The following is a 27,898-nucleotide window of genomic DNA, read 5'->3' as shown; positions in this document are numbered from 1 at the left end:
TGGTGAGTGACATACCCACTTCATTCTTCCAACAGGTTACACATTATTTTTTTGTATTTGGTATCAAGTATATGTGTCAGTTGGGCCTAGTGCATAAATGAAATGCACTTTGATTGTATTAAAACAATCAGTTTGAGTCAAAGTTAACCAAAATCAACATTAGTATTAGGAGAAAGTAATTGTCTATACCATTTGTTAGTCCAAACTTTCCCTTAAAGCATCAGCTTGATCTTTATTCTGACTACATTTGATATTTTTGTCCTTTTACACATGTTTTTGTCCATTTAACCTCCCGCTGATCAGTTTACATGATTTAATTTCTGGGGAAATAGATGGCTTTACATCAGTGTTGGGTTTAGAGCTTTTATTGACAACAGCAGGAGAAGTAAGAAGTCAGGAACATGAACTCTACATGTGTTCAGTCGTCATGTCCTCATATTGTTTTAAGCTGTGAAGGACATGAGTGTGTTTCAGTTGCCTTCCTCATGTGGTGGGACCAGTGATTGTAATGTGTGTTACATTGTCCTCATATTGTTTTAAGCTGTGAAGGACATGAGTGTGTTTAAGTAGAAGTCCTCATATGGTAGGACCAGTGATTGTAGTGTGTGTGTTACACTGTCCTCATATTGTTGGGTAGCAGAACTGTACAGTGTTAAGTTTCTATAGAATCTGGTATAAGGAAGTCAGATCCTTCTGTAATAATGTTCACTCATACAAATATGATCTGTAGTTAATTATCTAGTCGGGTAGCAGAACTGAATGTTTCTGACATTATATTGTTGTCTTTTGTTGCAGACACCAAGTGCTGAGGTCCTGTCTCAACTTTGTACAGACCAATTGGTGAGTGACATACCCACTTCATTCTTCCAACAGGTTACACATTATATTTTTGTATTTGGTATCAAGTATATGTGTCAGTTGGGCCTAGTGCATAAATGAAATGCACTTTGATTGTATTAAAACAATCAGTTTGAGTCAAAGTTAACCAAAATCAACATTAGCATTAGGAGAAAGTAATTGTCTATACCATATGTTAGTCCAAACTTTCCCTTAAAGCATCAGCTTGATCTTTATTCTGACTACATTTGATATTTTTGTCCTTTTACACATGTTTTTTTCCATTTAACCTCCCACTGATCAGTTTACATGATTTAATTTCTGGGGAAATAGATGGCTTTACATCAGTGTTGGGTTTAGAGCTTTTATTGACAACAGCAGGAGAAGTAAGAAGTCAGGAACATGAACTCTACATGTGTTCAGTCGTCATGTCCTCATATTGTTTTAAGCTGTGAAGGACACGAGTGTGTTTCAGTTGCCTTCCTCATGTGGTGGGACCAGTGATTGTAATGTGTGTTACATTGTCCTCATATTGTTTTAAGCTGTGAAGGACATGAGTGTGTTTAAGTAGAAGTCCTCATATGGTAGGACCAGTGATTGTAGTGTGTGTTTTACATTGTCCTCATATTGTTTTAAGCTGTGAAGGACATGAGGACATGGGCCCTCTGACCACCACCAGTAGGCAACGGGTGAAGTGTCTTGCCCAAGGACACAATGACCAAGACTGTCGGAGCCGGGGCTCGAACCGGCAATCTTCCGATTACAACTCTTGAGCCCCTTAGCCCCTTAATTTTAGAATTACACACTGCCCAACGCTGACTTTTCCTACAATGCAGAGAAAAAAGCAAACAGACCTATTGCATGCATTGATTCTCATATTTCACTGTTACTTTTCAAAGGCTCAAGGACCAAGTATTCTGGGGTTCCAAGCCACACGCTTTACTCAGCTGCCCTGGACAACATGAAGGGCACCTCTGCCTCAATCACCCTGGACAACAAAAACATTAGCAACACTTCACCAAGAAGGGGTAAACGCACCCAAATACAAAATGTTTTAGCTGAATATACTTGTGATCAAAGGACAAGTTTATTGTTTTCAGACATGACACTATTGAGAGCTTTTATCATAAATCCTTTCATCTCATTTGATTCCCAGCAGAACACAGCACTTCAAATGGTTCATTCCAAGCATCCTTAAAGGAGCAATAAGCAATATCTTTTCACTGCTAGGTGTGCTGTTGTACACTGCCTGTAAACCAAACCAAAGTCTATGGCTGGAGATCAACACAGAGAGAGGGATTATGACTTCATGCTGTACTCCAGATGTAATTACTCCTCTAGTTCTTCACATAGCCATTTTTAATTCCTTCAACCTAAGTATGATGAATTGTGCTTATTGCTCCTTTAAAGTGCTCCAGTAGAAAGTAAGGTTTAAGAACATTTTGCATTCACATTAAGATATTTTCTTTTGTTTCCATTTATGACAGCTGGGAAGGTGAGAATCAAGTGGACAAATGATGAAGTGAAGGTTGCTGAGCGGCACGTTTCACTTCATAACAAGCTGCAAAGTACCAGGTAAAAAGGAATGTGACTGCTGCCTCCAAGCAGAGCCGGCAGCTCTGAAAGGCAGAGACTGGGTTCTCATAAGGTACTACATCCACAACAGGATCATAGCATTAAAAGAAAGATGCAAGAAAAAAAGAAACAAGCAAGAGAGATACTTTGTTACTTCCACAGTTATGTCAGTATTGCAGTTTTCTGTATTGCATTGTTCTTACTCATAAATCTGTGTTTTATGCTGGGTGCTTTTTGCAATTAAATGATAAGAAAGGCAGATAATGTTCCACGTTTTTATTCACATGAACATTCACTACAAAATGAATTAATGCATTACAATATTAAGACTTAAAAAGTAGACTGACCACATTTGACCTATGTCTTTTTTTAAGTCTCTACACAGCTCAGATTTACTGTTTTATTAACACATAAATGTCTGATATTTCTGTCAGAAGTTACCCGACTGGTGAGCATTACTATTGTGCATCCATGCCTATTATATTGTAATCTCAAAAGGAGCCAAGCTAAAAATACAGAACCTACCCTTACCTGGTCCTTATAAGTCATGTATACTTGAAAATTATGTGTTTCCATGGGCTTCACAATTCACCTAAACATGAAATATCAGTGTGTGACCTTATGGTACTCATAAGTCACATAAACCTGACAGTGTCCTCACAAGTAGCAGTAAATTCAGGTTTGACCAAAATTTAGCCCTAGCCAAAATCTCAACAGATGGGCGTGTTCCTGGAAGCATGGGTCAAACCTTTTGTGATTCCCATGCCTCTAGGACCTTCGGAAAGGCACGTTCCCATTTGTCACATTTTTGTCATACGTGCTGATATATCACGAAAACACGTATGTGTGTGTGTGTGTGTGTGTGTGTGTGTGTGTGTGTGTTCTTCCTGAGAAACCTCAGGGCTTTACAGTAAAACGCTTCATTTCTGCAGCGCGCTGTTGAGGTTGAGAAAATTGACGAGCATTCTCTTTGCTGTTGCTCCTCACCTTTAGCGCTGCCTCAGGGCTTGGAATGTGTTGAAAACTGGGGCTTTCAGAAAGCAGCTGAAAAGAAAAAAAAAAAAAAGGGGGGGGGGGGGGGGAAGCAGCTGTGCTGGAACCTGTCTGAATACTGTGAAAAATACCAAAACATGAGCTGGATAAATTCAAAACATAGGGTTTCTGATTTTTATAGACCTGTTCTCCAATTGTTTTGATCACACCTCATTTGTGCTTTGCTAGACTTACAAAGTGAATGATGCTGGCTAGCTTTTGTTTGTTTTCTTAGTAGTTTATTGAACAAGAATCACGGCACCTAGCCATGTTCGTTAAATTTGTATTTATTATAGTTTGTTTTGTACACAGGACTTCTAGACACTAAACTACATTAAACTGAAACAAGGCGTGAGAAAGGGGAACAACCAAAAGACACATATTAACTCCAGTTTCATGACCACTAAAACTAACATGATGACAAAGACAGGAGGAAGCAAAAGAGTGAGATGATGGGAGTCTGACGGGAAGATTAGAATACCAATTAAGTCAATACAAGAATCAGAAAACTATACTATAAATAAAACTAAAACTCGGGGTTAGAAGAATATTAATAAAATGAATACTGAAAGCAAAACTCAATAATATTACAAAAAGTCGAACTAATAACTGGAATAACCATGAAGTCAAAACAGGATCCAGAACCTAATGAAATTCGACAAGTATTCAAAACACAAAACAATACAAAATCCTCAGACCGTCACAACTACAGGTAGGTTGAAAAGGCCATTAATGCCCATTCTCAGCATACAGTATATGAAGCTGTCTGTGTGGTGGTGGTGTCCATGACAGACAGAGGCAAAGGTCCCTCTGTGTTTTTGGTCATCTTGAAAGCTTGTTTGGTTCCTTTCTCTCTAATAATAATAATAATGGAGATAATAACAGTAAAACAAAAAAGATAAAACTATTCTCTGGTTAAATAAATAACTAAAACGATATGCTCGCATGAACAATATTTACCTCACAAACTAGCTATTAGTCAGCTGGTTGATTTTCTACAGTTGACAAGGAGTCATTTGTGTGTGTGTGTGTGTGTGTGGTAGAGAGTTTTGTGTCACAGGTGAGCAACATAAACATGCTGCGTGGCTGAAATAACTGTTGATTTTCTTGTTTATGCAATTGTGAGCGGTTACAGGACACTGACAGCGGACAGCAACATGGATTTCAACGTTTTTATTTTAACTGTTATTTCTCAATCTGGGAATGTTATCTAGGGTCAGAAGGCTAGTGGGAATCACTTTAAGCAGGAAGCTGTAAGTAATTCATTAAATCTGATTTATGAAAGAGGCTATTCATGAAATCACTTGTCATTATAAGCTGGTTAACATTAATTATCTGTTGCTAAAAGAAAATGCTTATAAGCCTTACATATATTGTTATATATAGAGAGATATATTTTTGTATACTGCTTTTATTTACAAAGCATCTCTGCATTTTTGGGAACAGGGTTTTACTTCTTTATTATAAAAACTACTCGGTTAAGTTTAGAGGGAAAAGTTCTTAGATAAAGCCTCTTGTGGTTTTCTTTTTTTTGATCCTAATGAGCTCTTATAATTTCACATGAGTATTAGGTGGAGCGTAGAGTGTAAACTTGTTAATTATAAGTCCCAAAAGATTGCTTGAATGTAACCCTGGGAATACTTAAAAAGGAAGAACAATTCAGTGCTTGTTTTGGCACAGCTGTTCTTGTTTTAAACTTGTGCTAAACTCATGCTTGTGGGGGGAAGGAAGCCTTGCAATATTATTTACCATGCAGATCATGTATGCAAACATTTCTTCCTTTTCCTCGTTGTCCTGCAACAATCAAGTCGTTAGCCGTTTCTTTGTTTGCCCTTGTTTGAACTCTCTGATATCTTCCTATTTGCCAGTGAAATGCAGGGTAGTTAATATGTTAGTGATCTAATCAGAGAAATCCAGTGGAGCACAACAGTCTCCACTAAAGTATGGCTGCAGTCAAGCAGCACTATATGTACATATAAAAAAACACCCATTATTATTGTCTGTGTTAGTTCAAATCTTCCTTCTCACAGTTCATTTCAGGGCTCTGGGACATAAAGGTCATTACAGGACATTCACTGTATGTGAACTGAAGCCATAAATGTGACATAGAGGACACTTTACATTATGCTCCCCCTGGTTTGCTTTCATTAGCAAGCAGATTGATGGAGATATTCTTTCTCCTCTTCTCTCCTATTCTACCTGTTGTAAAGGCTGCTGATGGAAAAAAAAAAAACTATCATGAAGCTAAGCTTTGTCTTTCACTGCCCACCTCTGGCTGAAGACGGGAACACCATGCTGATGGTTTTTACTGTACAGCCAAATAGTAAATCAGTAAGAGAGTGCCCTCTTGTGGAGCTGTTTAAGAAGTGCCAAATTTACAAAAACCCTCCATCCTTAAAAAAAGGGGAAAAAAGCTTTTATAAGTTATGATGTATATTTAAAAAAGAACTTTTAAAAGCAGAAATAGAAAAACAGAGATATCTGCTTGCTTAGACTCCCGCCTTACAGGAAGTTTAATGAAATGTACTATATGTAAAGAAGAATTCATTATTGGGAAAAAAAAAAAAAGTTCTCCAAGTAATGCATTTTAGCCCAGAGAGCACTGTGGTCAGTGGAGAGGAGGTCAACCATAGTCACACTGCAAACTGAAGTCTACCTGGTCCCCTAATAATACTGTATAATTACAGCATGATTTTTTGCTTCCCTCTAAATGAGCTTAAGGTACAACAGAACTCTGTTACATAAAATATTAGTGCTTAGTTTTTGCTCAGTACTCATTGTCATATGATAAATATTTAGAGAGAGGAAAAAATGACACCAAAATCTGAAAATGATCAATCTGATTTGTCTTTGAAAATACGACCACACTTTCTTTTCATTTTTTTTTTTCACATTTGGAATGAAAAGTTGTCTAATATTAAAAATAAATAAATAAATAGTGGAAAAACTTCTTCTCACATCTCATGGCTAATGTGATAACTTAGTAAAGTCTTAGCAGTCTCAAGTCGGCTAACGGTTCAGGCTTGTGTGAAAGACCGGCAGTGAAACATTTAACAAATGAAGAATATTGTTCAAAACTGCTACAGATTTCTGTATTTCATCATTTCAGGAGCACAACGTGATTAAAGGATTCAGAGAATATCAAAAAATATTTGTATACTACCAGTAATCACGGCTAACCAATTGTGAATGGCTGAAATAGTGTCTTAGAACTCTAGAGCTTAGAGGAGGAAAACTCTTGTGATCTTATTATTGGATCACACTGTGGACCAGCACCATCCAGCCGGTCATCAGCTCATTTGAAGGAAGATTTACTGAAATACAGATACAGATCTGGTAAGTAGACTCCAGTGAAGCTCCATATCAGACTGGAGTGAAACAATGTTAGGAAGTAGGAAGGTTCTCCTTGAGTCTATAGACTCAAGGAGAACCTTCCTACTTCCTAACCACCACCTTCCTAACCACCACCAGCATCTATAGATGCTGGTGGTGGTCAGGAAGAGATGGATTGGACAAATGAGAGTGTAACAGGCAGAATGACAGAAAAGCAGTGAGATTTAAAGGATGTGCAACAGAGGTGGGCAAGAAAATGAATATGATAACAACAGAACTGAGTTGTGCAGTAGTAGCTCAAACACAGATGGCAGATCAATGAACACAACTCATCCTTATTGATCTTAGGCATGAGTTTTATGAGTGAAAGTGTGTTCATGCACATAGCATGGGTAACTTGCACATCTCTCAAAGTCTTTATATTGCTGAAGGACATATTCAGGTTTCTGAACAACATAGCATGCTGCCATTGACGGCCTCTTTTTAAGAGCACGCTTTCCTTATATCAGAAAGTCAATGCCAAACCACAAAAACAGTTGATGTACTAAAGTGGCCTGTCATCCACTAAAAAGACAAAATGGAAAACACTTGGCTTTCAAAACTGAACAAGTGGTGATGCAAGTGGGAAACATGCCTCTGCCTCTTTCTTGCTGCCATCAAATTAAGAATAAGCATATTAAAAATAATCAAATGAAATAAAATAAAATGTTCTCTGTTTTGACATTTGGTGATAAATGCAGTATTTAGAAATGCACATGGTTTGAATTGACTTAATATAACAGATTTACGGTAATGACACACAGTTGCACAATAAGCACCATGTGCTCCTAACATTACAGTCAATTTGCTTGCAAAGACACACTTGGGGAAATGAAAGAAATATAAGTGCCACTAAGAGACTGTGTGTAGTGTGCATGTTCACTCTGTGTGGCACCAACATTGTTCACTTAGATCTTCATCACCGTTTATATTAACACACTCTGGGAAGTACCAAACTACTTGAAATGAAGTCTCTTTTGTGGGTGTATTTTAGACTTCTGTTATCTGTGATGTCCCTTGTGAAACAACATTTATTTGACTAGGCTTGATGTAATTAGTAAATATAGTATTTCCCAATCAGTGGATTCCAATAAGCTTGTAAAAGGACTGAAAAGACACTTTTCATTATGCTCACGCTGGATTTGTGGTTTCCAGGCATTTGGTGGAAAGTTTATTTCTACCGTGCTCTCTTTTCTGCCTTCCCTGTATTTGTAATTCAGCTGATACAGAACAGGTCACTTCCCAGCATTGGCAAAAATAAGCAATAATAAAAAATATCAGTATCAGGAAGGCTTTCACTGTAAGTCGGATAGCTCATAGGATTGATGTAAAGACAACTTTATTAGTGACTTTTAATATTTACTTTGAATTATTTTGTTTTTATTTGTACTTCACCAAATGGAAACTTAAGCATTATATAAATAAATACTTGATTATGATCAGGTGCTTTATTTTTTAATTTGCTGACTAAAGTTTCAGCTGATTAATACAAAACCTATTCTTATATCATTTATATTACAACAAATATATGGATCTTTGCAATTTAATGCACTCTGTTTTCTGGTCTTACTGACCATTCAGAGCACTTTGATTACAAATCACATTTAAGGGAAATTATACTGTACACAGCCTTCATTCACACAAAATTCATTCTAATTCAGAATGATAATCACTGGTTAGCCTAACATCCATGTCTCTGGACTAAGAATGTCAATGAAATACGGATGGGTTTTATGCATCCATTCCTTTTATCCATCCAGAAAGACACACAGGCACAGGGAGAACATACAAACTCCACGCAGAAAGGCAAAATAGGAGCTTTCTTGTGAGGTGACAAGGCACTGTTGACGAGTATCAATGGCTTTTGCACAGCTGAACTCTCAAATGTGCATTCATCTTTGTTGTGATGGCTTTATGCAGCCCAACCAGATGACATTATCCATCTGCTTCTTCTGCTTATGGATGTTCTTGCTTACAGTCTGATTCCGTTCTTCACCTTCTTAGTCACCCGAGGAAGATATTCTCTGTTCCTTTTATGTCGCATTAATGCGATATACCTCTGGCTCAGGAGGCAGAGCAGCTCATCCGCTAATTGGAAGGTTGGTGGTTCGATCCCTGGCTGCTCCAGTCTACATGCCAAAGTATCATTGGGAAAGATACTGAACCTCAAGTTGCTCTAGATGCGTTCATAGGAATGTTATTGTTAGATAGACATGTTGCATAAAGTGCTTTGAGTGCTCCAGCAGAAAACTGCTATATTAGAACCAATTCTTTAACCATCCACTAGTCCCACAGGTTTAAATTAAAACATTTTTTAAGATCACAGTTTTCAAAGACACACTACTCTGTCGAAAAGCATTTGTGGCCAAGATCCCTCCTGAAACGCTGAGGTCACGTGGATCCATTCCTCCTGCCATGATTGCTAAATCTCAATCAAACTGGCCTGCTCGAGACTTTTAACTGATCAAGTGAGCTGCTGTGAACATGCTCTTTGCCATCTAAGAGCACTTCATGGTTGTCAAAAACGGAAACTTACTTGAGCACTGTGACATAAACCCAATGAAGACAACATTATGGTAAACAAATGCACCATTTTCTCTTTCATTCCTTCTTTTGCATTTTCATTATAACAATAAACACAACAGGAATAAGGTCAATTTCAACACAGGGAGCATCAGAACCTTCATATTTTCACAATTTCCTTCATATTTTTGTGCACCAAATTGTGCCTAATCTGCACCAGTTTATGGTGGTCTTTCTATCAACCAAAACACAAATAAGAAACAAAGCCACAGGGACAAAACATACTGGAATACACTGCAGGGAAGCTGCAGAGCATTCGGGATCACTTTCTCACACCATTTACTCTTCTGTCCTCTTTTTGCCTGGTTTCAGGCATGAAATCTCACCTGGAACATTGTGATTTCTTTCTGACATCAGGTTGGTTTTGTACCTTCCATTAAGGAAAGTAAGCTGCTGAATAATGCACGTGTCACCTGTATGCAAATGAATTTATCTAACCTTGTATTTAAATAACTCAGACATACTTCTGCTTATGTTTAAAACTTCCTCTACATTTACAGCATATCACACTTATCTTTGTTTTGAAATGGCTTCTAGGAAACCTAAATAAATATAAATATATATATATATAAATATATATATATATATGCATATACTGGAATGGGTGGCACTGCCCATGAAATGCTACCACAAAGAATCATTAATACTACCAACCATTATAGCAGTAACGGCTGGTAGTATAAATGAGCAGTAATTATTATTCGTGTTTTATATCTGTTCTTCCTTATGGAAACGTGCACATACTCTGCATATTCCTCTCTTATTTGATTGGGCAACCACATAAAAATCAACACTCAGCAAAGAAAATAACACTTTTTTTTTATGTTTGTGTCATATCTTCCAGAGATACAAAAACGTACAAAACATATATTGCAAGCACAGTGCCCTGTGATTGCATAAGACAGAATGCACATGCTCTAAATCAGCGAATTGTCTCATAGATTTACAGTATTGGGTTTGTGCCCTGGGGCTTTTTCCCTGGCAAGACACATGTGACCTGATGAAGCAAAAGCCGGCAAGATCCGTAAAGGGAGAAAGACTATGTGCCTCCGTTAGCGTGTTAACTGTGAACACCACCAGTCTCACAACCATTTCTCTCTTTGTCCTCTCTTAGAGCTTCATCATTGTTTATAACAACACGCTGGTCAGTACCAGGCTCTGTTTGAGCTGGAGTCTCATTAGTGAGGGTGTTTTCCTCATCCTGAGTATCAGAATCAGCGTCTTTGGTCTGTGCGTCTCCTGTGACATCACTTGTGCGATTAACAGGTATTTGAGTGGGAATGTTATGTTCAGGTGGCTTCAGTTGAGTTTGTAGAGTGTCAGTAGAGCTGCTGCAGTCTGATATGTCCTCCTTGGCTGTATCGAAGGACTCCGTGAAAATGCTCTCACTGTACGACTGACTGGCGATGGTATCTGTCTCAGAGCCAGACACATCCACTGAGTCAGGAAGATAGTTATGGTGGGTTTTCCCATTAGCACCTAAACTAAGATTAGCGTCTGTGCATCTGTTGTCTGATTTCACGTGCATCCTACGAGTTCTTGGAGCCAAGTCATCTTCATTCGTCACACTTTCAGGTATAGAATAAAAAGAGGAGCTCGACTTAACCAAATTTTCTGTATATCCCACGTCAGCATCCAAGTTCCTTTCCATATTTTGGACAGCCTCTCTATCTGCATCGTCTTTGTTTTCCTGTCCAACAGCAGCGCCTTCCAATCCAGCCAAAACTCTCTTCAGACTCTGCGCTCTGTCTCTGTAAACTTGGCACAGCTGAGCATCGGGCATGTGGTTGCCATGGATCTCGGCCAGCTTCATGTACACCACATACAGAGCCTCAGGGTTAGCTTGGTCCTCAAGTGCTGCTGCCAGAGCCAGCTGGAAGTAGCCCACTGCATCAAAAGCATCCTGTAGAGCGAGCACGCAGAACAGAGGTCAGAACTGGTCTCGTCAAAATCAAACACATAATTTCCACATTTGAAGGTTACATCGCCACGAGATGAACCTGAAAGCGATGTAACTGTTTCTCAGCCAATAATTAAAACATGAGCAGGTCATTTTGACACATAGAAAGATAAAGCTTACATTTGCCATCAGCTTTTGACAGTGAAATCGATCATCGCCAACAGAAGAAGTAATTTCTCGAAAGTTATTTTTAATACAGAAAAACAAGAAGATTTTTAATACTGCCACTAAATCATTGGTTAAAGTGTAAAACAAATTACAGTGTGAGCATGTGTGTTTCTCTTAACAGAGTAATATTAAATATGCCTGAGTCAGAACGCACTCTTATTACTTTTTTCTTTCTGGGATGATTTTTTCCATTTCTTTCTGAGAACGCTGACTTCAGCGAGATGAGAGAGAAAATAAGGGGCGGTGCGGTCGCTTCCCCACACAGGATCATTTTAGGAATGTGCTCTCTCTATCTTTCCCAGTGCAACACTGTAACTGTGTCCCTTGTACCTTGAGTTTGTGTAGAGTGAAGTTTCCCAGCCTGCAGTAGACCTTGGTGTAGTAGCGAGCCTCCATGGGGTGCTGTAGGACAGGCGGACTCAGTGACAGCGACTTCAGGTAGTAGTTTTCTGCCATCTCATACTGCTCCAGACTGTAGTAAATTGTAGCTAATCGATGGTAAGCACTCCTCTCATTCACACTCACTCCTAAAGCAAAAACAAGTCAATGTTTTTTATAAAGTATCTTGCCAAGTACAAATACCACACTGTACCTGGATTGAGAGGATTATTACAGACATGAGGCTCCGGCACGGCTCAACTTTGTACCTGTTTTGCTGGCGACCTGGACAGCCAGTGTTGCGTACTGCAGAGCCTCCTCGTGCTCCTTTTCATTCATCAGCAGGTCTGTGAGTTTACTTAACAATCGAAACTCTGAGTGGATGTCATCGATGCTCCTCGCAAACGGCAGACTCCCATCCTGAAAGCAAATATAAGTAATTTTACTGAGAATCCAAACTTTCTACAGTTTGTTATTGAAAAAAAAACCCCCAAAAAAACAGTACGCTTGAAGTATCCTTTTACCCTGTAGAATGGCAGTGAAGCCATCCGGTTCCTGTGACCTTTAAAGTAAACATCTCCTGCCTCCTCATAGATGCTCATGGCAAAGTGAGGGTCATTCATCCTTAAGGCTGTCTTTACTGCTGCCTGAAAAACAAACAAGCAAACAAAAAAAAATACGAAAAGACACAAGTAATCAAATTTTATCATGTGATCTTATTTTATACTTCATAAGTAAAAACATTAACTGTTTAGTAAGGGAACTGTTTGCTGCTCAGGAATGTGGAATATTGCCATTCCAGGAATACCAGATTTATGAAACAACAAAAGGCACTGAAAAGAAAAAAGTTCACTCTACCCACTACTGTACACACACCAACACTCCTCACCTGTAAATACATGTCAGCCAACTCATCCTCATAAACGAGATAATAAATGCGTCCGACCTGTAGCCAGGTCTCAGACTCCTCCTCTTTCTTTCCCAGATCGATAGAAATTCTCAAGCTTTGCTTGGTGTAGTCGAGAGATTTACGAGATGACCTGCACAGAGTGCACGATTAAAAAACCCCATAAAATCTAAGACACAAATGTAGGTTACAGAGAGACAGAATCATAAGAATGAGACGCAAATCTTCACCTCTCATCGTTGAGTGTGAGGTAGAGGCTACTGAGCTTTTCCAGATACTCCCCCTCCAGTCTCTTATCCTTCAGTTCTCTGGACACTGACACACAGTGCTCATAGTAGACAATGCTCTGACCATAAAGCAGCATGTCAGCATACAGTCGGCTCAGCACCTTGGCCACCACCATCTGACCTATGAAAAATTCAGATCAACATAATCAGCTGATCATACTGATCATATTTTGATTCCTTTTTTATATTCTATTTATAGTTACGTAATACATGTGGGCTTAATGGACAGACTACCTGCTTGAATTTTAATACAAAGTCCTCTATTTACATGCAGTTAGTAGTTAGTGCGCACGAATACATGAACCTAAATGCATGCCATTTTCAGTGGAGGTACATTACAGCAAGTTTCATGGATGAACTTGTACTTACTGTGCAAGTTTTTGGCATGTATTGCAATTAGTAACCCAATTTCATAGCATGCCCTGATGTCCTGACTCTGCCCCCTGTCTTTGTAGCTACGCCCCAGCCACAGGTAGGTTTGAACGTGCTCCTCATCTGTCGGGCTTTCCCAGAGATCCCAAAAAAGGCACAGGGATCTAAAATAAAGAGAAAATAAGATTATATCAAAACTAAATAATCCTATAGATGCTAGATTTGTTTGATCTGTCAGAACTTAAGTGTGGCAGATTTTTTCAAAAAATGTCAAAGATCTGACCTGACCAGGAAGCGTTCTGCAATCAAAGACGCCCCCGCGTCCAGCGCCAGACACCCCAGGTTGGCCAGTGCCAGGGCCTGATTCCTTTGGTTTCCATTTTCTCTGGAGATTACCAAGGCTGAGTGGAGGTGCCATCCTGCCTCTGGGATGCGACCCTGACGCCTCAGACACAAAGCCAGCAGGTTATGGATCACACCTCGCTGAGTGGGACTGTCTGTTCCCTGCAGAAAGATGCGAAGGCACGTATTACCCATGACATTCATGTTTGTTTGGACATTATTCACTGCGAGTGCGTCATTCTTCACCAGTTCATCACTGGTCGCTGTACCTGTAGTGATGTGAGCAGTGGTTGTAGAACACTCTGGGCCTTCTCAGCCTGGCCTGTCAACACCAGCAACCACCCAAGCAACACAGATGCTTCAAATCCCTCCTCCTCATTGATGTGGCCTCCTTTCTCCACGGCTCGTTGAGCACAGTGCAGCGCTTTATCAAGAGCGCCGTACTGCTGGTAAACTGAGGCCAAGCCCAAACACAGGTCCCTTTGGATCTTCATGTCATCCCCGCGCTCGGCTATTGCCAAAGTCTGCTGCAGGTAAACTACGATCTGAGCAGGGAGCAGTGAGGTTCCTTCCTTCCAGCAGGGGTTCAAACGAACAGAGTTCCTGATAAATAACTCAATCCTCTGAAAGACATTGTGAAGAGAGTGGTCCTGTCTTGAATCCAGGCTCAGCGAGGCAAGCGCTAAGTAAGGCATGTATTTGCAGTGATAGAGCCAGCTGAGGAGCCAGTTGAGATCCAAAGGAGCTATCGGTTGCCCGTCGGCGGCAGACAGAGTCAGCGAAAGAAACTGGAGCCGCTCGACAAAAGGAAGAGCGTCATCGCTCTTCTTGAGTAGCAGGAAGAGGGTGGACATGAGGTAGCAGATACGAGCCTCCAGGTGCTTGTCCACCATCACCACCGATCTCCTCAGGAGCACCTTGAGCAGTTCGACTTCATCGGTCGATGTGAAGGAACGACAGGGGAGGCATAGGAGCAGGGCGCTGGCCTTCTCCAGAGTCTGGGGCAGCTTGTCAGTCATGCGTTGCTTCAGGTAAATAGCAGTGAGGTTTGTGAAGAGGGCAACGAGGAGCTGAACATCAGAGAAGCTGTCGACACTGACGCTCAGAGCTTCCTCGTAGTATACACGTGCCTGGGGAGAAAAGATTGTAGACTGGTGTAGATCGAAAACAAATATGTTCCACCAAGTAAAACTGCAGCAAAATTCGGTGTTTCAAACCTATTTTCATTTAAAAGGTGCGACAAATAATTTATGCACTTCATTTTATCTCTCTCCACACTGCAAAAAGCATCATTATTATTATTATCATCATCATTATTATTATTATTACAATATTATGTAAATGGTAATGTGCTCTATAGTGTGGTGTCTTGTTACAGGCTAACTTGCCTTGAAATCTCTGTTTAGAAAACACTAAAGTATGTAATCATACAGCCTACAAAGCACACTTATGGTAAATACAAATGAAAAAAAAAACATGCCTGTGAGAACTTTAGCTTCCTGGCACATAGTCTCCCCAGGAGAAAGCATGCTCGCCGATGCGCCCAGTGCATTCCCATTCTCTTGGCACACTCTCTGACACTCTCAAGGTGACCTGACAGCTCGTCCTCAGTCTTGCCGCTGAAGGTCACCCACAGGAAGGAGTACTGCAGGTCATACAGGGGCAAGAAAGCATCCTGGGGGTAAAAAAACAACAAACAAAGGATTTTAAAGTTATTTTAGGCATTAACCGAGTTAACAGGAGGGCAAATGTCCTAATGAAAGTCAGACACAGGAAGCTCAACATGGATAAGAAAGAAAGACTTGAGTAATGTAATAAATGAGGCAGACCTGGAAGTGTTCCTGGTTGAGTAGAGTCAGTGTAGGGTCACTGCTCTCTGACTCCTCCCCATCCCAGCTGTTCTCTTCCAAGAAGAGAGGAGGATCTTCCTGGAACTCGTCCAGTTCTCTGAATGTGTCATCCAGGGTGAAGGATAGGCGCTCTCCCTCTTGTGGCAGAGGGTTGAGAGAGTGACAGAGGGACAGATGAGGAGAGGAGCGAGAGAGCGATTGGCGAGGGGACGACTGGTGGGTGGGTGTGACTCCACTTCTCTCTGACATGACGCTTTGACGAGCGCTCGTAAGGCCTTTAAGATCTGTAAAGATGACAGGTATAATCATAAATCCTTTCTCAAGCTGCTCAAAGGCATCAGCATCGTAAACGTCAGGTTTCTTCTTAAAAAGTCATTACCATGTTTTGGCCGACTCCTAATGTACATGAAGTCGGTTTCATCCAGCCTATCTGGAAACACACAAGGTAAATCAATTCAGCATTGATTTTCCAGCTGGAAGCACAGATGGAAACTATCTTTCCCAGAATAAATTACAAATACCGCCGCTATTTAGGAAACAAACATGACTTGTATTTCAGTTATGCCTCGATGACACGATCCCTCCCCTTTCCCCTAGCTAATTAAAAGTGCAACATTTCTCAGCGAGCCCAGTCGTTCCTTTACCTAGCCTGTAAACTGAGCTGATGTCAGTCGAGAAAAGCCTTTCCAGCAGGCCGCTGTCGCTCAGCTCAGAACTGCAAGGGTTAACCTGAGCCAGGCTGGCTTTCTCCTCCTCGGTTAGAAAGACCAATTGTCCATCTCTGTGTAACGGAAACAAAGGCAGCATTATGATTATCCAGGCCTCATCACCTGATCCGCCCCGTCCAGACTGCGGATCCTCGAAATAGGATTTCATAAAAGATTAGCAGAAGACTGTAAACAAGACATAAGGAATGTAGATGGTATCGCGATAAAGTCATTTTAAGGTGAAGCGTCACATGTTACAATGAGACCAGCTAGTTTAAGCCACTGCCTGGATTTACAAAAAAAATAAAAAGACTTTCTTACAAGGGTGCAGTATTGAGAGGCTTGACGTGAGCTATTTGAACAAAGCCGCAGCATCCAGTTGAAGTGTGTCGTCCTATGAAAACACCCAGGCTTCGGAGCAGCAGACCCTGGATCTCCACAACGTCATCTTGGCTGAGCGGGAGCTCATCTGGTCCCACTGGGCTGTAGTCAGCTACTGCCACACAGGAGCCAGTCACTGAGGCATTTAATGAGGTGAAGGGCAAAAAAAACAACAGGTTTAAGCACACTGATTAGGAATTTGAGGGTATATCAGTTAGTTACGCAGTTACATTTCAACAGGCACTGTGGTTACAGTATGCTGTATGTGATAGCAAAGCTTTACCGATAGGATGCTCAAATGGTTCCCTTTCTGTTTGTGAGCATCCAGCATAGACTGGGTACTTCTTCAGGAACCACCTGACCAAACAGGAAGTATAATTTAACAAATACTGTACTCCACATAGGTGAAGCGGTCAATTTGAGGAACAGATAGCAACTTACTGATAGAACGGGTAGGGCAGGGGCTGCATGGCGGTGACTGGCACCATGCCGTGGTTTCCTGTGGTGAGCAAGGTGCCCTCCCACATGTCGTCCTGCCCCGTGTCCCTCACCACCAAGAGGTCATTCTTTTGGAACGACAGCTGCTCCTCATCCTCGTCATTGTCGGCTCTGGTGAACAGCGCCTTAGCAAAGCAGGATCCTGGAAGGAGACTGATTTTTAGTAGAGAGAATCAGCTTCGCTATCCCTCCGCCCGAAAAACAAAGAAACACAAAACCCGTCTTTAGTCATTGCTTATGATGCTGGTAAAAGTTACTGCACTTAAGTTCAAAATCAGCAAAATTGCCAGAGTTGCCGCGCCCTCATTCAGTCACTGGGAAAAGATGGATGTTTTATAACCTGGCCCATTAAGTTAATGTAATTTTCACCACTATTTGCCAGCACTGCAGTCCTATTATATATTCCCATGATGCATTTTGCCTGAAGGATATGTTCAAGAGAAAGAAGGGATGTCTGTGCTGCCCCGGCAGGAGGGAATCGATACACATTCATGGAGGAGAACAGCGCAGTAAGTTGTACTTCAGGTCTAATGCATTCAAACAGCAGATCAAATTTGGGATTTTGGTTTAACAGTAACTCTATAAACCTGATATGAATAAAAGTGTGATTATAATGTTGACTTGATTAAAAGTGTATCGTAGTTTCTAAATTAGCTTCCGCGCAGCACAAAAGTGCTTCCACTACATATGAGGTGGGTCTGTTCTACAATTTTACTTAAGCTATGTGAGGCAATCTGTTCATTAAGTCTTAATTGGGGTCACAAAGAAATGGATAAAAAATAATGGGATCAAATCACAGTGAACTCAGTTAACATCCTATAATTAACTACTTAAGTTCAAGATTACTCTGACAATAACTCATTTGACTTTATCTTTCTTTTTTAAATCTCATTATGAATCAATAGATTAACATTTTGAAATACAGGCAGAAGCTTTAGAGTCTAAAGTATAGACTTTGGATCACTGATTTACTGACAGGATCTCATTTCTATTTACAAATGCTTAACCTTTTCCCTCCACCTGTTATCCCTGTGCAATGTCAGGCCTGATAAAACAAACCCTTACATTTCAGTGACATGAATCACTGCGCTTACAACACTACTGACCTTCCTGGAGTAAAAGTCCAAGGTACAGTGTGGCCAGATGTTCCTCATCCACCGTCACACTGATCTGCAAGTCACTGAGCAGCTCTGGGTCCAGCCAGAATGACGGATCGCAGAGGAAGTTTTCCAAGCAACGAGCCACATAGCCTGGGCAAGAGCACATGCAGCACCAGATGAAATACTACTGCTTATACTCATGCCAACCAGAAGTATTACTGTGATGATGGCACAACAAAGACGAAAAAGAGAGAATATAGACATTGAAATGTCATCCAGAAGGATGCTTATTAGTCCTACCTAGTGCAAGGTATGTTGAAAACTTCCAGATTTCCTCTACAGTTTTGAATGTGAGTACAAAGCTATCCTTCTCAGCGTGGACAGAGACCAGACGTGCAGACAAGTCCTGCAGAAACAAAGTCTCACGTTACAGTAAAAAATCATTAAGCCATCTCTATAAAGTGCACATTACATGTACAGTATATAATACTGCGTAATATGAACTCATTATATGGTAAAAACATACTACTTTTCATTATTATATCAGACAGTTTAGAAGTGTAGGAAAGCTTATGTGTTGTCTTCATCATAGGGACTCACTTTGAAGAGCTGTATGACGTCCTGGCTGTTGCTCTCCACCACTCGGAGTCGTGTGCGTAGCGCCTCCTGGAGGGTCCGGTCAGAATCTGCACTGGAACGCCGTCGTCCGGTGAACAGCAGCACGATTTCTAGCAAGAGGACAAAATGCGCTCTGAGTTTAAATTGGTTATTGCAGTGAAATATGAGGTATATAAAGAATTAGCCTTTTCTACTTCACTTATATTGTACTCAAAGCGCTTTATATAACATGTTTCCTTCACCCATTCACACACATTCGCATTCTGATGAATGCACTGGAACACTTAAGGTTCAGTATCTTGCCCCAAAATACTTTATAGCACAGATTGGAGCAGCCAGGAATCAAACCACCAACCTACTAGTTAGTACATCACCCACTCTACCTGAGCTACAGCTAACCAGGAATAAATATGGAGGGCATTTTAAATCCTTTTGTTCCACTATTCAGAGTATCTCCAAAAAAGTAAAACATAAAACCGAAACCGGAATAAAAACACATCATTTTCATCAAAAAAAAAAAAAAAGCAAGATTTTGTAAAATATTTTCTCTGAGAGCTTATATTTCAGGAAGATGCTTTGTGAGCACAATGTGATTCCTCAGAGGAATAACAAAGCTATTAGGCCTTTTACTGGACACTCAGTGTGGCCATTTAAATCCATTTGAGAGGAAGAACCTGAGGGCAAATGATGGATGTAGGTAAAATGCTGAGTGAGTAAAACATTAGCAGACGGGGAATGTTGTTCATCAGTATGCATAAATATAATATGCATGGGAAACGCTCCTGTGTATGAAATTAGTTTAGCAAAGCTTATACGAAAGCAGGTTTTCCAGTAATAAGGCAACACAATCCAGGCAAATAATTCCAGTAAAAGCGCCACAAAGTGTACCTGAAGAGAATTTGTCTCCCAGTGACACGGTACTTCCTCTAAGGAAGGCCTCCTTCCTCTTCTTCCAGTAACTGTCAGGCTCCACCGTACCTTCACCTGATATTACTATTGCAACATCCTCCTCTTCACCCGCACCTGAAAGAGGAAACAAAGTCATGAAACACTTCCTGAATCTAGTTTAGATCTTAAATTTTAAACAAGAAGAAAATGAGGAGAGGAAACTCAGCGTACTTTTGGTTAAGGCAGTGTTTCCTAAACAGCATTTCACATTTGAGGTGTAATCGAGACGTGGATGTTGTATGTGGAAACTGTTTTATCAAAACAGACAACACAAGGGCTTTAAGAGTAGATTGCTACTGCAATGCATGTTCCAGACTGGCATGGAGATTAAACTGGGAATGTTACCAGATGACACAAGACAGCAATCGCTCTTTGCTATTTACAAAAACAACACGCTGCAGTCTGTATTTGAACAGGATGAACTCGTGAATTTAAAAGTAGTTTCTAGACTTTCTTCCTGATATATCCACAAAAATCCACAGTAGTCTGTCAACTGACACCACCCATCCTATCTTCCAGAGCCGGATGTTGTAAGAAGTGTTTGTTTGTCAAGTTTTTCATTTTATGCTCAGTTTAAACTCATTTGCTACATACTTTAGTAGATTACAGCTTTAGACATATCACCAATTACTCTAGCACTTTTTCTGTGCCAGCCATTTAAGTAAACAGGATCTTAATCATTTCTAAACCTGCAGCAAGCTGAATGCACACGCTTTTTTTTGTCTGGAAAGTTGATACGGGCTGTCCCTGGTTTGTTCCATTGTGCAGGGAGGATATCCCAAACACTTCCTCTGCTTGAACATGGCGCAAGCAGCACCGCTCCTTCTCACATGAATGCTGATGACTTATTTGTACTCTAAACTAATCGGGCACTTAATAATATTAGGATTTCAAACTGATCCCAAACATCCGGCTGTTTGGTGCAACAAAGCTAACACACCTTGAGTCATGATGTCATTTCCTGGGAAGTGTTCATTAGCTCCACCGAGAGTATATGGCGGTTCCCTCCACAGAGCATCCAGTTCGGCAGGAGAGATGTCTGGAAAAAGAAAAGCAATGACAATACTGAAAAAATTGAATTGTGTCTATGATCCTAAGCAATAGAGTGTTAAATATCACACCAGTAATAGTCTAAAAATTTGGGGATACATGTGTAATGTACTTTCTTTGATCCAGCACTCCTGCATCTACTGGTTAATACAAAGCTACAGCCAGCAGTCACTTAGCAATTAGCTAACCTATCTTTAAAATAAATAAATCAATCAAACAAATGTTGCTTATCAGTACCCCAAATCTCATTACTGTCCTCATTAATCACCTTTTTGAATACTTATAAGGTAGACCATTTCCTGGCAGGAAGTGTTAAAAAGTAACCAGCAAAGAATCCAGGAAGTTATTTCATTCATATCAAGGTTCATTAAGGAGGGTTTGCAAACTCAACAAAACAAAATGATATGAGTTGAGTTTAATATTTGCTTTTAGTCCTTTAATATATTTTTAGTCTTTAAGTCAAGATCCTCCTGGGTGTAGCTTTACCTTACAGATGGGAGAGAAGGATCTTCTGGTTCTTTAAACAAATATGTTTCTAGGTGGGGAGAGTGCTGACATCACTTAGGGAGACATACTTGAGCTTTTTCGTTAGTTTGAGGAGTTGTTAAGGGTATACACGGACGTTAAACACACACAGGCCGAGCACGGACACACAACTGCACTGACATCATTAAGACCTCCAGGCTTACTCATACACACACTCAGCTGCTCTGCCCCTGACTCCTAAGAGCACACATTTATGTCACCGTGGTCACAACATCAGACGTAATTAAAATTTTAAAAAGGAAAAAAAAAAACTGTAATAATTCGGATTAGAATTCCACTTTTTACATGTGTTGTCAGTGCGGAACCACAACAGAACATCATTATCTTGATGCAAAGCATTCACAAAACAATGGGAGCACACAATTTAGTAACACAGTATGCAACATGACATTATGCCTAAGAGGACAAAAGCCTATTCTTTCCATTCTACAACACGGAGGACAGTTAGCACCACTGGGACCGCTTGAGTCAACACAAGCAAAGTCATGCAGTCACAGTGCAAAAACACACCATGCCTCCCCCCTTTTTATTTGTTTTTTTTTTTTTTACCTTCTTGGCTAAGTGTATTACCCATGTTGTATACTGATTACTGCTCCTGCCTATATGACTGTAGCAGTTGCTCATGGCAGCAGAGCACAGAGAACGGAGTGGGACCGACCTGTGAATGAGGAGAGGCACAGTTTGATGAGCGGTCTGCAACAGGAGGAGCTGAGGAGAGGTCTGCAGCAACAAGACGCCATCTGGCCCAGGAGTCGGCAGCTCCCAGAGATCAATGCCATCCCATCAGTTCCTCTCAGTCTCTTTAACAACAACAACTCCCTCTCTTCCTCTCTACTGGACAATTCCCGGCTCCCTTCCTATTTCTGTACTCTCCTTCCTGCCCTGTTCAGTCTGTCTTCCCACCAGTTAGGATCTGTCTCTAATGTCCCCCCCAGTATTAATTTCTTCTTCTTCTCTATCTGTCTGCTTCTCTTTCCAATATTTCTGTGTCTTGCTGTCTCCATCTTCCCCCTCCCACCAGTCTTGCTCTCTCTCTCTCTTCAGTAACTGCCCAGCCAGTCAGTGAATGCACAAAGCACTCTCTGCGATTGGTATGAGTGTGTAGGGGGTGGGGGGGGGGGCAGGCCTCAGTGATAGCGTTCTTATGTGTTGTGTGTGTCAGTGAAAATATGCACAGAATATGTGTCACATAGACAATGTGTGTGTGTGTGTGTGTGTGTGTGTGTGTGTGTGTGTGTGTGTGTGTGTGTGTGCGTTTGTTGCTGGGATAACGTATTGCTGATACACAGTAAGGTGATTCCATAGAGGGACAGGCTGCAAGGTCAGTGCTAAGTGGGGGTAAGAGTTTCCCGGTGACACAGGTTGAGGATCAGTTCATCTCCAACACAGAGTTTAACCCAACTCAGCTTTCTACCATCAGATGGCAAAGTGACATGACAAGAGCACCGCAGAAAAGCCTCTTTCTACAGTGTGAGGTCACTGAGAAAAAAAAAGGCTGAATGCTGAAAATAGAGATGGCGTGGTGAGAAGATTGTGATAGATGCCATTGTTCTCACTTATGAGACACTCCTGTTAATTGAGCGCATCAAAGGGAGGGGAAAATTAGAATAATTGACCTTAGGCGACCCTTTAGCATCAGAGAGGGACACGGTAAATAATACAACAATGGCTCCATTGAGAATGTGAAATTCTCTCCATTCTTAAAACATATATAAAAAAACAGTTACCCATATTGTGATTTTCTCTTCAACATGCAGAGTATAGACAGAAGTAGTTATAATTGACAGTGTTTGTGTCAATTATAACTGCTAAGCATAAAAGCTAAATGGTAACTAATCACTTTCCTATATTTAATCTCTCTCTCTCTCATCCATTTTCTTAACCACTTATCCAATTCAGGGGCAGACACGGCTGGGGCCTATGTTGGCACTCCATCACAGGGCTAATACAAAGAAACAGACAACTATTGACAGTCCCATTCACAACCAATTTAGAATCACCAGTTCACCTAAATATGCACGTGTATATATATATATATATATATATATATATATATCAGGGGTTTTTTGGGTTGTTTTTTTGCTCTTTCAGACAACTGAAGCATACATTTCCCTAACATTTGTTACCTGTAGTTACCCACTTACGTTCTGCACGACTCTACCCAGATCAGCTGTTATTGGTTTTTTGTGGCGTTCCAAATGTGTGTCCCTAAAACGAAACTTGCAGAGTGCCTTCTGGTGGAAAAACTATGCAATGTGAACGTTCTTAAAATTGTTGATTATTATAAAATATTATTTATAAGCTGTTATAAATGCCGGTATTGTTAGATAGCCAATACCAGCTGATAATATTTGCCCGTCAATAAATCGGTCAGACTCTACCAGAACAAATCACACAGGGACATGGAGAAGATGCAGATTCCACACAGATCAACCACAGCTGACCAGTCGATCTGGTCAGCTGTGGTTGATCTGTGGTTGATCACTGTGTGTTATCAGATAGGAGGTAGAGAAGTCTTTACAGGGACTTTACATCAATTTAAAAAATTACTGAAACTGAAATACTACAGTAGGTTTTACAGCAAAATCAATGTGCACATATCTCTACTTATCTATTCCAATACTTTAAATGGAAAGTGAATAAAACTACCAAAAAGTGTTGAATTGATGACATAAACATCATATGCCGTAAAAATAAGTTTATATAGAGAGTAAACCTGAGAAGATTGGAAGTGTACATCAATTAATAAAAGTTCTAAAACTATAACAATCCTTGGCTTTGATAGTCAGATTTATGGTTCCTGGTATGAGACAAGTTTGATTTACCGCTGACAAAATATAAAGCATATTTCAGAATTTTCTACCTTTCAAATGTCAAATGCCAGCTTTCCATCACTTTGTCAATACTGTCTAACACCACCATATTTAAGTGAATTATGCATTTTGTTTTTGTACCCGAACAGTATCCAAGTTAAACTTTGAAAACGTATCTGATGACTGCCGGCTGGTGTGCAGACACAGTAAATTGCAGATTACGCTGTTAATCGAGATGGAGGAGCCAATTGATGTAATGAGGTGATAGAAACAGCTGATCCCTTACACGCCTCGTGTCAGCTGCCATCAGCTGCAATCACTGATGTTGGAAAACAATTGCTTCCGCAAAATTAGGCGATGCAGAGGCCTGATGTTCTTGTCTGTAACTGGTCTCCTCTTCTTCGTGACTGAATCTTCGCATGTGTGCCTGGTGAGGCAGAAAGCTGTAAACAAGCAGGAGCCATGGCAGGGAATATCCTGACGCTCTCTGTACAGCCCTGCTTGTTTGCCATTGTTCAACAAATATCCAATCTAATAAACGCAGACTGCTCTCCAAGCTCATATGTGCAGTCACATGCACAGGCCTTTGTTAGCACCAAAAGCTAACAGCAGCTGTCTCCATAACACCCATAGATACTATCAATAAAAAAAGGTAATTTGATTATACAAGTCACATATATCCTCTTTACCGAACACCTTTAGATAAAACTATTGTTTCCTCTAAGCGGCAGTGTTCAAAACCCTTCTTCTTCTGAGTGAGGCTGTCACACCACTTCACTAAAGTCTCTTATAAACAATGCACGACTGCTGACTCGTTAAGCCTCAGACACATCATGCATTGCTTGTAATAACAGGGGCTGTTGTAACTAATGACCACATACCTTAAACAACCTCCCAGTCTCCACACAGTCTGAAGCCACAGCCACAGCCTGGTACACTATTGTGACACTCTGTGGGCCATGACAATAACATCTAGCATAATGAGAGACATATGGTGTGATCAGCTGTGTGTGTGGCTGTGTCCAACTGCATGACTATGCAGGAGATGTTTGAGGTGAGGTGTCTCTGGGTGTACAATGTAGGCTGGTAGACGGCAAACATGTGGGAGAAGAGTTAGCAGAGAGAAATGTGAGACAGGGGTTATGAGCTCTAAGTTTAGACTATAACCCCCTGTTAACTCACTCACATGCCTGTGTGTCTGGGACGGAGAGAGCTCCCTGCAGGGAGATTCCCACAGTTACACAGAGACATTTGGATCCCTTAAACACACACTGTGGTGGATCACTGCAAAATGTGGTGGATAATTTCCACAGTTCATTACAGTCTGATTCTAAGAAGCCTTTGGATTGCCGCTTACTTGAGTTTTCTGACCTTTTGGAAGAATCTGTAACTATTTACTGTCAAACGATTAGTGAAACCGAGGAACTGAAATCACTACTTGGCAGCCACTGCTCATTCAAACGTTCAGAAAACTGTTTACCGTTTTCACTAGAGACTGACAACAGCCTCATGGTACAAAGTACAGCAGCGACTGCCCAACGGAATAAAGTTTATGACACCACGAAACTTAAAGATCAGCTAAAAGCACATTCTTACCTCTCTGTTGGTGCCAGCTCTGTCTTTTCAGTTCATTCCTGGTGTGCGTGGCAGAACGTATCTAATGAATGTACCGTGAGCGGTAACCGGGGAGCTGCGCGTCATGACAGCGGCTCAGTGTGCTGTCAATCTCCGCGGGTGAGAGCAAAGGAAACAACGAAAAAGTGTGGAAGTGAGTGAGAATGTGGGTGTATGCGTGGGTTTGTGTGCGTGCCTGTCGCTTCAAAGGCGATCCGAAACAGCGTGCCACTGACCGAGGAAGTTTTTTTCCCCTGTAACTCCTCCTACATTTACTTTGGGGCAGTCATAGGGCCTCCTTTTCTCTCTCTCTCTCCCCCTGTTTCTTCCCCTCACTCACCCTCATGCATAAAAAACTTCCTCTTTCTGTCAGAATCTGGAAACAGGATCCCACAGAGGACTAAACCGAAAAGAGGTCAGGTTATAAATATATCCTCAATCTATCTTCTCAAAACTATTCAAACCTGTTGCACGATTACAACATTCTTCGTAGTTAGAGTACCAGATGCACAATAATAAATCCTTTCTCTCTTCCCATTCTACAACACCAGTCTCACCAGCTTGTCTTGATGCACCACTAATGATGACGTTTAGATGACTAAGTAATCACCTGCTTTGTTTTGGGTTTGTTGTTTTTTCTCTCTTTGCATTGTTCAGCACATACCTGACAAATCTCTCATCTTCATTCCAAAGCTCCTGGTTTTTTCACAGGCCTGCTCAACAAGTCCACTGAATGTGCGAAATGTCCAGAGTGATGCCTGGAAGTGTGAAATATTTATCCTGGAATGCTGCTGGACACTACAAAAACAAAACAAAACGGCACAGCAGTGACCTCTTGTCATTCACTTTCTGGGCTATGTATCTCTGTTATGCATATCTGTGTGTGCAGTGATAATAAACCCCAAGCCGGCAGTGCTTTGGTCTGTCATTTTTTTTTCTGTTTCTTTTGCGTGCTTAGTTAAATATAAACTCTGGAACTGATTGTGTAGCCCCAAGTACACCACCACTAAGTCACCCTGAACACACAACATCGTCCCTGTGGTGCTCATGTGATCGTGCAACTGGCTATGCAAGGCTGGAGGACACAGACCATTTATTTTGCTCTGCTTCCAATAGTCTGAGAGTGTTGGAGGGGAGGGGGGTGAAAGCATTAAATATCAGCAAATTACAAATAGCCAGGAATAAGTAGAAACAAGCAAGCACAGCGTTGCAGGATGAATAGTAAAAACACGGAGTGGGTATGTGCACTTTCCCCTTGCCATGTGAGTGGACAAAGGGCAAGGATTGTGTGATTTAGTGAAGAATGCAGCACACTGCTGATCAATGCTACTGATAGTGGACACATGGCCATGGTGCGAATGACAAACAAAAGACACATTACATCCAACTGATAAACAAATGAATGATAAGGCCAAAAACAACACAACCACGCACACACACACACAAACAGTTTTGCAACACATTAGTAGTGCAACTAAATGATGTGTCTGTCATGTGTTATTTGTGCTGACTGTGGTTGTTTTCCACTGCTTGGCATACTTAAAGAAACAGTTTCCATTCGAAAGAACAGAGTGATGTCAGCAGTGGATGTTTGGCTTTACTGTCAGTTATGGAGGGCACTGGCGCTTTTACATATACCGACCGCACTGTGTTGACCCAGTGGCCTCCTGCCCCGCTGCCTTCAGTGCACAGGAAAGTCAGTTTCCTGTTTTTCTGCCCCATCAGTTTGGAGAACAAAAGTACAATACTGGATTGACACAGGAGCATGATCAGCAGCCAGCACAAGTCCGTCCTACACATGCTTCACATCAGTACATCCTATTAACAGACGTCACAGTCAGTACTAACCCATGTTAGTCCAGCACAGATAGCTGTAAACATACTGTGTGATACTGTTAATAAACTAAGACATGCAGAATAAGGTAATGGTTTGAACTGAATGGACAGTGAAATGGTTTCC

The 27,898-nt window shown here is 40.9% G+C and overlaps 1 protein-coding gene and 1 long non-coding RNA gene across 5 annotated transcripts; one reads left to right on the top strand and one right to left on the bottom strand.

Annotated features, from left to right (window-relative positions):
* The first annotated feature begins 804 nt into the window (after nucleotides 1-804).
* Nucleotides 805-3,287, top strand: LOC148106122 (uncharacterized). Its single transcript, XR_015719783.1, has 3 exons — nucleotides 805-840; nucleotides 1,737-1,865; nucleotides 2,325-3,287. It is a non-coding gene; the product is annotated as an uncharacterized LOC148106122 (long non-coding RNA).
* A 6,707-nt stretch (nucleotides 3,288-9,994) lies between these two features.
* sh3tc2 (SH3 domain and tetratricopeptide repeats 2) lies at nucleotides 9,995-26,192 on the bottom strand. 4 transcript variants are annotated; one of them, XM_087848321.1, is made up of 23 exons: nucleotides 25,921-26,192; nucleotides 22,061-22,169; nucleotides 20,856-20,954; nucleotides 19,856-19,990; nucleotides 18,950-19,077; nucleotides 18,650-18,755; nucleotides 18,356-18,499; nucleotides 17,193-17,391; nucleotides 17,035-17,108; nucleotides 16,692-16,887; nucleotides 16,308-16,444; nucleotides 16,043-16,093; nucleotides 15,643-15,947; nucleotides 15,294-15,488; nucleotides 14,083-14,943; nucleotides 13,755-13,975; nucleotides 13,469-13,635; nucleotides 13,043-13,220; nucleotides 12,795-12,945; nucleotides 12,430-12,552; nucleotides 12,175-12,325; nucleotides 11,858-12,054; nucleotides 9,995-11,302 (listed from the first exon to the last, which is right to left on the bottom strand). In XM_087848321.1, exons 2-23 carry the CDS (start codon nucleotides 22,083-22,085, stop codon nucleotides 10,460-10,462), a joined length of 4,686 nt encoding a protein of 1,561 aa, XP_087704447.1. In that variant the 5' UTR covers nucleotides 22,086-22,169; nucleotides 25,921-26,192; the 3' UTR covers nucleotides 9,995-10,459. The 4 variants fall into 4 exon arrangements, with proteins under 4 accessions (XP_087704447.1, XP_006781769.3, XP_087704433.1 ...); XM_006781706.3 differs by lacking the exon at nucleotides 22,061-22,169; XM_087848307.1 differs by lacking the exons at nucleotides 22,061-22,169; nucleotides 25,921-26,192 and adding an exon at nucleotides 22,170-23,526.
* Between the last annotated feature and the right edge of the window lie 1,706 nt (nucleotides 26,193-27,898).

The sequence above is a fragment of the Neolamprologus brichardi genome, chromosome 2 (assembly GCF_056152115.1).
Source record: "Neolamprologus brichardi isolate AB-2024 chromosome 2, ASM5615211v1, whole genome shotgun sequence".
Lineage (NCBI taxonomy): Eukaryota > Metazoa > Chordata > Actinopteri > Cichliformes > Cichlidae > Neolamprologus > Neolamprologus brichardi.
This window is presented reverse-complemented; position numbering and strand designations above follow the sequence as displayed.

Bases quoted from the DNA above. Each gene is read 5' to 3' on its own strand.
- sh3tc2 (XM_087848307.1), bottom strand. From the start codon at position 22,290: ATGGCATTGATCTCTGGGAGCTGCCGACTCCTGGGCCAGATGGCGTCT. The intron at 19,991-20,855 runs GTGTGTTAGCTT...TTCCTCTTTCAG, and splicing joins AAATGACATCATGACTCAAG to GTGCGGGTGAAGAGGAGGAT. The intron at 13,636-13,754 runs GTCAGATCTTTG...TCTTTATTTTAG, and splicing joins GCAGAACGCTTCCTGGTCAG to ATCCCTGTGCCTTTTTTGGG.